The sequence below is a fragment of the Aplidium turbinatum genome, chromosome 10, assembly GCF_918807975.1.
Source record: "Aplidium turbinatum chromosome 10, kaAplTurb1.1, whole genome shotgun sequence".
In the NCBI taxonomy this organism is placed as follows: Eukaryota; Metazoa; Chordata; class Ascidiacea; order Aplousobranchia; family Polyclinidae; genus Aplidium; species Aplidium turbinatum.
This window is the reverse complement of record NC_137481.1, coordinates 295,314-304,784: the sequence shown is the minus strand read 5'-3', so window position 1 is coordinate 304,784 and position 9,471 is coordinate 295,314. Positions and strand designations below refer to the sequence as shown.

The 9,471-nt window shown below is 38.4% G+C and overlaps 1 protein-coding gene across 2 annotated transcripts; it reads left to right on the top strand.

Moving 5' to 3' along the window:
• The first annotated feature begins 316 nt into the window (after positions 1 to 316).
• On the top strand, positions 317 to 8,633 carry LOC145778807 (tRNA-splicing endonuclease subunit Sen2-like). 2 transcript variants are annotated; one of them, XM_082590391.1, is made up of 5 exons: positions 317 to 1,745; positions 4,731 to 5,062; positions 6,576 to 6,774; positions 6,895 to 7,166; positions 7,623 to 8,633. In XM_082590391.1, the coding sequence occupies exons 1-4, from the start codon at positions 1,569 to 1,571 to the stop codon at positions 7,132 to 7,134; spliced, it is 948 nt and encodes a 315-aa protein (XP_082446517.1). In that variant the 5' UTR covers positions 317 to 1,568; the 3' UTR covers positions 7,135 to 7,166; positions 7,623 to 8,633. The 2 variants fall into 2 exon arrangements, with proteins under 2 accessions (XP_082446517.1, XP_082446518.1); XM_082590392.1 differs by lacking the exon at positions 7,623 to 8,633 and adding an exon at positions 7,436 to 7,572.
• The last annotated feature ends 838 nt before the right edge of the window (positions 8,634 to 9,471 follow it).

The following is a 9,471-nucleotide window of genomic DNA, read 5'->3' as shown; positions in this document are numbered from 1 at the left end:
CAGAAATAAAAACAAACTGAACTAAATATCTGTTTTTGCGTTCATTCGGGTAGAACAACGTAAACAAGGCCATGAACCATATTTGCAGTTGTAAAATGCAGTCAGAGAGAGAAAGAAACCTTTTGTTTGCTGCAAAAAATAGTATATTACGGTATACGGTACAAATATAAACTGGTATTGTACAAATTATATTCAACATCAGACAGGAAGCAGCGAAAGACTATTAGTCATCAAGTCAGTTGCTTCCCGTGTTTTCCCAATTAGGTGTAGAGCTAGTCTTCGAGTTTTTACAGGTCGATGTTCAGACTTATTGCGAAACTTTTGTCAGCAACATTTCTCGTCGGCGTGTGAGATACTTTGGCTTGTTTGCTAAAAGAGGTTGCGATTGCAAGTGAAGAGAAAAAAGTTTCACGTACAACGGTACAAACATGAGTAGAGAAAAAAGTTTGAAATACAAATGCGGCTGGAGAAAACAAACAACTAAACAAGTTGGCTACCAACAGAGTGGAGAAATGTTGGCTTGCGGAAGCCGGCAACCAAACATGGCCTACTGGCGTGGTAGTTTCGGAGGCCATTTAATGACTTGTTGGAGGCCATGGCCGCCAAGAGCTTAAGAGAGCCCTGTATTATATATAATAAACAACTACTTCACAATGTAGATATTGGCATATTTATTCTATGCAAAGTTGTGTTGAAAAAATTACACAATACCGTTAGCCTACCTACAAACGATTGCTCTAATCAGCTTCTCCGCGGGGAGCGATCGTCGCTGCTTGATTGTTCTGGCCAACTTCAAGATCAATGGAAAGACGAGTAAACATGATGTACTGTAGCTGTTTTAGCCTACTTCTTCAAACAATGTTCTATATAATACATTTGTGCATAACTGAAAAATGACATGCATTCATTCTTCTGTCTAAATCAATAAAATATATTACCAGGTAAAATATATTATAAGGTATTTTCTTTATCCAAGCTGCTATATCTGCATATATGACTGCATAAGTGCATATTGTTTGGATGTTATAAACTTTTATGACATGATTATTATATCATAGCTTTTTTAATCACAATTGTTTTCAGATAGGCCTACTATTAGTTCGTTTCCACAATCAGACAGTTGAATTTAAAGGTCATGTCTTCATCCACCTCTGACGAATATAATCAAATGCTGTTATGTTGAATGCTGCAGTGGCTGTATTGCATATAAGGGTTATGGGTGACCTAACCCTATATTATTAGGATTAGGTTTCGATTTTTTGCTGAGAGCAATGCATATTTGTGATGTATATGGCACTCATAACAGCACACATTACTGGAAATTGGGCATGTTGAAATGGATCAGGCCACCCTCGATAACAAAAACGTCATCATGTTAAAACTGGGCATATATACATACTTTTTGCACTTAACGTCATTTTTTGTTTTTGACAACAAACAAATTGTTTATTTTTTTTAGAAGTTTGACTGTGTTTTAATTTTTTTACAAAATCTAGTGCTAAAAAACTTGGACCACTCTGAATTAGTAACATCAGTAAATAGGCTACCAAAATTTTTCTTTTGATTTTATGGCATTGTTCAAATCCCCCCAAAAGAAGCAAAGATGGAAATCATCAAATTTTCAACCCTTGCCCATTGAGGGGCACTGTGTGCTGACATCAACATGGAGTTATTTTGATGGTTATTTGGAAGAAGGATATGTTCTTGTGAAAAGATCTGGCGATGTTGCAAGTCTTTCAATGCAGGTAATTTTCTTTTTCGTCAATTGACTGGTTGTGTGTTATTACATAAACAATATTGAAAATACTGTATTGTACCCTTTGATTGTATGGCAGGTGACAGGTTTCTCAACATGTGAGTGACAAGGTTTTACTACCTGAGTTGCATCTTGTTTGTCTTTTTTAATACAAAGTCTATTCCAATTGTTTAGACTGGCTATTTACACTTAAAAACTGGTATTGTTAATGTTTACTGAGTAAGTATATATGCTAATTATATGTTAGTGGGCTATGAGCAGAATTGCTCAAAGAAAAACTGTTATCAATCTGAAAGAATGCCCCTTCTGTCAAAAAAATCCTTTGTACAGCACCCTTCTGGGGAGCAAGTCTTTTAGGCGCAAACAGTTAGGCGCCGGTCAAATAGGCGCGCACACTGTGGCATCTGGATATTTAGGTGCAGAGCACTGTGGCGCCCGTTCATTTAGGTGCTATTTCTAGTAAAGTCTGTAGATTGTGTCAGCTTGGCAGGTAGGGCAATGCTTTTCACACAAAATGCTATATTGAACAAAAAATATGTCATGGCTTCCATGAGTGAAGCTGCTTAAACCGGCAATGCTTTTCACACAAAATGTTATATTGAACAGAAAAATATATATTATATATTGTTTTTTAATTGCGTGTTCGGCATTTATTTGTTGTTAGTCCAGGTTTGCGTCGGCAAAAGCTTTATCAATAAATTATTCAAGTTTCCAAACATGACTGAGTTCACTTTTAGTTAAGTCAAATAATAACTACACTGAACATCAGTAAAATACACCGTAGCCTATATATATTCAAGCGGGTGGTAGGATTGTGAAGAATAACTTAGTTTTCCGTCAAAACCCTGACTAGGTTTAATAACGAGCAAAGTTGCACCATTATGACATGAATACTACTTCTATACAAGTCGCACCATTACGCTTGCATTATTATGCAGTCGCACCATTACGCATTATACTTCTATATCAGGGGTGGGCAAACTTTTTATCTCGAGGGCCGCATTCAGAATCTGAATTTGTTCGAGGGCCGCAGTATAGTACAATTAAGATTATAAACCAAAACATCAAATCTAAACTAGTCAAAACACAAGCTTTTATTTATTTTTAAAGTGACGAAAGAAAAGGAGATTTTATATACAGTAGCCTACATGTATTACATAAAAGATCTAAAAAAAATGTTTGTTTCAATTATTTATTTGAATACAACCCACATCAAGATAACACTTTGCCAGACGCACTTTGAGCGAATTAAACAGAATACATCTGTGAGCGAATTTACATAATCAGAAAAACTATCTCAATCGCCGCTTTTCTCTCTACCAGCACCAAGAGTCTTGGCCTTGATCCAAGACTAAAACGACAAAGAAAGTTTCATGATGCGACAGGCTGAAGTCAGAAACTTCGATTGTGACGTAGGCCTCATCGACTGTTTAGCAATGGCTGCTTTGACACTAATAATAGCCATGCATTCATGCAAGATCACTATGTGGCTGGGGAAACAAACTACTACAATGCGACAAAAAGACTATAATTTATCTTTATCAAGACGAAATGTATGAAGAAAAAGTTTAATTAAGTCATTGTAGTAATTAAAATTTTCAAGCAATTTTAGGATTATTTTTTTATATAATTGCTAATTGCTTCAGGTTTTCGCGGGCCGTACAGAAAGTTGTTGCGGGCCGCATGCGGCCCGCGGGCCGTAGTTTGCCCACCTCTGTTCTATATCATACATACAAGTCGCACTATTATGCTTGCAACTTGTAGCCATGGTTCATATGCCCTATAGAAATGTATTCATGTATATAGTAGAGCGTTGTCTCATACATACTCGCCACACGACCAATCCAGCGAAAGATAACAGATTAAGTAAAGTTCCATCTGGATGCAACCTGTGTTCAGGATGCAAAGCAAATGTACTGTGGAGATGTGCTAATATCAAGACACAAGAGTAGTAGAGCGTTGTCTCGCACCTCTTCTCCACACGCGCATTAACAAAACAACATATTTTTCTGTTCAATATAACATTTTGTGTGAAAAGCATTGCCCTACCTGCCAAGCTGATACAATCTGCAGACTTTACTAGGAATAGCACCTAAATTAACGGGCGCCACAGTGCTCTGCACCTAAATATCCAGACGCCACAGTGTGCGCGCCTATTTGACCGGCGCCTAACTGTCTGCGCCTACAAAGCATTCCTTCTTATGGCATTTTCAACCAATATATTTAGCATTCCTTCTTATGACATTTTCATATATGTTCAAACCAAGCTATTCCTTGATTATTCAAAAATTTAAGTCTACCTAATCCACTTGACCACTTAAGTGCAAAGCTAACATGGTAAGCTAAAAAACATTTTGTAATCTGCTTTTTTAATGCACTAAGGCAATAGTTCTTAAACTGGGAGCCGTAAATATCCTCCAAGGGGGCGCGGACGTGATAGGCTGTTCGCTGTTGCACTAGTATGTTACCACCAGTCGTGAACAGAAATGCTGGTAACACCTCACCGTCTGTCACGATAATTGACTGGTTAGTGGTGATGTAATCATTTTGACTTTAGTTCTCAGCGCTTATTTTTGAGGTTGTAGTTTAGTCCATTATTCGGTAACAATGGTTGTTTCTGATGTTTTTTGTGTGAAAGTTTATTCTGCACTTGCAAGTATGAAGACACAAGCTCGGAACAAACGTCACTGTGAATCTTCAGCTTCACACATTCTCAATAGACAGCAACGCTGAAATAGACCTACTTCAATTTGACCAATATGTGGGTTTTTAACACATTTTTTTATCAACCCAAAGTTTTTTACAAGCTAGCCCAAAATATATAAAGAAAAGTTGCCTTAAATTTGAAATACAGCAAGCTGCAATGTGATGTGTTGGTTGTAATTAGTCTCCGACCTCCAGTCTTCCATACATTAGATGTGCTAAAATAAGCATCTTCGTAAAACTTAATGGTACTCTGCAATGTGGTTTGTAGGGTTTCTTTGGAAAACGGATTGGAAGGAGCAATAATTTAGACAAAGCCTCTTGTGAAGAAGAAACCAAATGTGAGAAAGATGTTGACGATGTGTTGAAGATAGCAAACTCGGTGCAAGGAAAAGAAGATGTTGATAATGTGTTGAAGATAGCAAACTCGGTGCAAGGAAAAGAAGATGTAGATGATGTGTTGAAGATAGCAAACTCGGTGCAAGGAAATGAGGATGTTGATGAAGAAGAACTTTGTTTAAGTTTTGAGGAAAGCTTCTTTCTTTCATTTGGAATTGGTTGCCTATTTGTCCATTGCAACAATCTACGAGTTGAGATTTCCCAGTGAGTGATTAACAAAGTCGAGTTTTTAAAGATCAGTTGATGACATTGTGGGAACCGTTGTAGTGTGCACTGTGCAAGTAACAAATTTAAACGTGCGCATGAGAGGGCAACTCTCTTTAAATTGATATCTATGTTACTTAATGCTTACAGTTTATGGAGAAACTTTGGTGGCAGTAGCATTTCGGATAAAGCGTGTGCATATGTGCATGACCCCAGTAATTGTTGTTTGACCAACCAAGTTTTTGCAAAGACTTAACAAAAGCAACAGAAACCTAGAATCAATGCTTTTCGCAAACGCATAACACATCATTGTGACTTGTTTGCAAAAGCTTGCCGGTGTGTCTTTGCTCCGCATTGCAGACACATCAGCTCATGCAGTCCTTATGTCTCATATTTTATATATATACATTATATATAATTTAAACAATACTATTAATACTACAAAAAGTGCTCAATGCCAAACAAAAAGCCAAACAGAGCAAATTACATCAAATCTAGTTATTACTCTCTAAAACCTCTACAGCCTGTTTCACCCTAAAAGGGGGATCATCAGAAGTTCCTGAAAAATATGCAAAAGCAATAAATCGGTAATATATACCTGAAAAGATATTAAATATCATAACCTTAATTTAATCTGCACAAAAAACATCAGAATTACAAGGCCTACCTCCATCGGTTATCATAAAAGCCTCAATTAAGACGTCCAAATGGAAACCAAGCAGATTGACACCAACATCAGTGACGTCACAAAGAAGCCAAATGCAACAAATATAAGGTAACCCGTAGAAATCAAATAAACCTTATTTTATTTTGAAGTATTTGAATTTAAATTTGTTGCAATGACGACATTAACTTAGGATTAGGTACTAACCCTTGATCAACTTAAGGACAAGGGTGTTGACTGTTGATCCTAAATATCATGGTCCATCCACAGCTATGCTCGGTCTTGCAGTGGAGGTAGCCGTAATAATTGTGGCCTCTGTCTTGCTGAAAAACTGGCCATTCTATAGGCCGATTGTAGCCTAACCACCTTTTGAACAAACATTCCGAACTGGTGGGTAAATGTCGTCGTCACAACAAATTTAAATTCAAATACTTCAAAATAAAATAAGTTTTATTTGATTTCTGCGGGTTACCTTATCCTTATTGCATTTTGCTTCTTTGTGACGTCACTGGTGTTGGTGTCAATCTGCTTTGTTTCCATTTGGACGTCTTAATTGAGGCCTTTATGATAACCGATGGAGGTAGGCGTTGTAATTCTGATGTTTTTTGTGCAGATTGAATTAAGGTTATTGGCTAATATTTAATATTTTTAGGACCTTCTGATGATCCCTTTTTTAGGGTGAAACAGGCTGTTGCAGAGGTTTTAGAGAGTAATAACTATATGCAATATACATGTGATATATTATAATTTACGTATTATTATATACATGTCATGAATTATAAGTACATGGCATTGACATGACACCTCAGGCCTACTGTCTAACCGTTTATGCCACTTTTGTGCCGGCAGACAATGGAACGAGTTCCGGCAGAGATCGCATCGGTTTCCGTTCTTGTACGCGACCTACCACCACTTTCGGAGCAAAGGTTGGGTGCCGAAGGAGGGCGTCAGATATGGGGCGGACATGGTCTTGTACAAGAAAGGGCCACCATTCTATCACGCCAGCTACATCGTTGCAGTTCAGTCTGTTTACGCAGACACTTTGAAGGTTTGTCCTGGCCTGCCATGCAATTTGTTTTGTAGTCGATGGGCCCCGTCAGTGTATCGCAGGTGATCCCATCAATTCACTACTTCACTGGACGTTCTTCATTGCTGCTTATTATTTCAGCCTGTCAGTCACAGCAGAGAGATGGGGTGGGCAACATTGTCGGGACTGCTTCGTCTCGCCACGACCGTGTCTAAAGAAGTCATGCTTTGTTACGTCAAAGTTCCACGCGACATCACAGACAAAGAATTATCGTCACCGAATTGCCTGAAAAGATTCCAAATCCATGAAACCCTCCTGTCCCGATGGGTTTCTTCCAAACAATTGGAGCGGGAACTGACTGATGTTGATTGCGAGTTTTGACATTACAAGCAGCGCTTTCGATGTTTGTTCAGGTAAGAAGCTTGCTCGTTGTTCTGTGCTTGTTGGTTCTCTGGTGAGATGATGGCCCGGCATTTTGTTACCTTCACGCCTTACTGGCATATTATAAACCTGCCAGACCTTAGCGCTCTAATTACCCATATGGAACCCTTTACGTAATACGCAATATGGCGACCACAGCTTCCCAGTTGTTGCTGCCAGCTGCTGGAATTGTTTGCCTATTTATACAAAGAAAGCGAAAATTTAAATAAATTAAAACTTGCTTCAAAACATTTTGTTTTAGTGAATGATTCCTTTTATGATCATCCTCACATCCAATGTCCAGGAGCATAATAATATGCACTGTGGACTATTTCATGGATGTGCACTGTGGACTATTTTATTGATGTGCACTGTGGACTATTGAAATGCTTAATTAGGTCATTATCTTGTTTCAACCCTAAAGCTAAACTCCGGCATGTATTTCTAAGGACATTGGCCGAATGCAACTCTGATTAAAAGACAAATTTGTGGCTGCGTCATGTTCGCCACTTACTACTTCGATGTGGACGACTTGGTCACCACTCCGGGAATTTCTTTGCTGTTGTCTGAATGTCGAAATGAAGATGTACAAGCTCAAACCACTCAAACCAGATTTCTTTTGAAGAACATCATCAAGCAACAAACAAGTTTTTTTTGGCCATGTCATGAGGAAGAAACAATTAGAACACACTGCTTAATTAAGTTCTTATTGTGGAAAGATCAAAGGAAAGCGAGTTCATGAAAAACAGCGTCTCACTTTCCTCAACAACCGTCAAATACCGAGATAAATGAAAGAACTACTGCATGCATGAACGCCTAAGCCTGGAACAGGGGATGGTATACAAAGAAGAAGCATGAATGTGCAAAACTTTGTGCTCACTGTAGTTGAGTAGAATCATTTGGTTTAATTGCTTTGTGGTTATAAAAAAAAACGATGTCTCTTGGTGTTGCAAAGTCTTGTGCTTGTTTTTCCAACTGACTGCACCGTGTTGCAGGGGTGTCCCCTAAACAGTTTCATTTCGATCCAAAAGAGCTCAAAATGGGAACACTTACGCTGGTAGAGCTTTAGTCACGCTGTCACGATTGTTTCTATCTCTTACCAGGAAAGAGACTTGGAAAGGTTCAATGACGTAGTTTAATGGGATATTACCGAAAACAGTCAACTAAATGGTTGGATAGTTCTACTAATAAGCAGGGCCTCTGAGAGAAATTTTCACTAGGGGTACGAACAGTCATTCCGGGCCCTCCTCTCACTCTGGGCCCCCTTTGTCTTGGGCAAAAAGTGTGACGTTTGCTTAGACATATTGCACACCACACGATATTTTACTGCAGAATTGGACATCTGTGCGCAATAATAGTATCAGGCTGCAATAAAACTATTATTTTGTGTTGTGCATATCATGTGATCTGTCCCTCGCCAATTTGTGTATCATGCATTGAATTCATGTGTCAGTTGTTGATGGTGCTGTTGAGAGGTGTCGCTTATTGTACATCTTTAATGTAAAATTTTTAAATTCATTTTTTTATTTCTCTTAGATGTAGCTTATAATTATTTCTGAAGAGGACACTACGTGGTGTCGAAAACGTTGGATTTAGTATTTTTTTTCATGGGTTTTTTTTGTGTGTTTAATGTTAAATCCGTTTTGCAAGCCAAGCTCTCTACCTAGGCTCAAACATAACATCTTGTTAAAACATAATCAAATTAATCATCTGACCAATCCTAACCTTTCTTCATTAACTTTTGCATTCACCACATGCCCAGCACTAGCAGAGGTGAACGAGAGAAGTCACTTTTTTTGACTCCGGCTCCGAAAGTATTCTCCGGCTCCTGATCTAACTTCGAAATTCATTTTGAAGTGAAATAAGCGTGAAACTACCTTTGTCAAATAGTTTTTAAAAAACATAAAAGAACACCCGGGCTAAACCTGGTTTTGCTACACTATGCTCCTCCCCTCAAGGACAGGAGAATAACTAACTTTTATGATTTAATTGAGGGTGCTTTTAGCAGAACATTTTTGCACATAAAGCATTAAATTACCACTTTGGGCCCCTAATTTGCTCGCAAAGCACTTGATTACCTTTCTGGGCCCTTTTGCTAGATTACGGGCCCCCGGATTAAAGAATAACAACATTTATGCTTGAAATCAGTCGTTTATGATGGTTTTAACCAAACATGTTTGCGCGTAAACTATAAAACCACAATTTCGGGCCCCCCAACAAACACAGGCCTGGGCCCTCAAGGGTACGCCGTACCCTCCGTACCCCCCTCTCATAGGCCTTGCTAATAAGGTGATAAAT

What these genes read in the sequence shown, in the direction of transcription:
- LOC145778807 (XM_082590391.1), top strand. Translation starts at nt 1,569, where the DNA reads ATGGCATTGTTCAAATCCCCCCAAAAGAAGCAAAGATGGAAATCATCA. An exon ending in TTGCAAGTCTTTCAATGCAG is followed by an intron (nt 1,746 to 4,730) that starts GTAATTTTCTTT and finishes TGTGGTTTGTAG; the next exon opens with GGTTTCTTTGGAAAACGGAT. An exon ending in TTTACGCAGACACTTTGAAG is followed by an intron (nt 6,775 to 6,894) that starts GTTTGTCCTGGC and finishes TTATTATTTCAG; the next exon opens with CCTGTCAGTCACAGCAGAGA.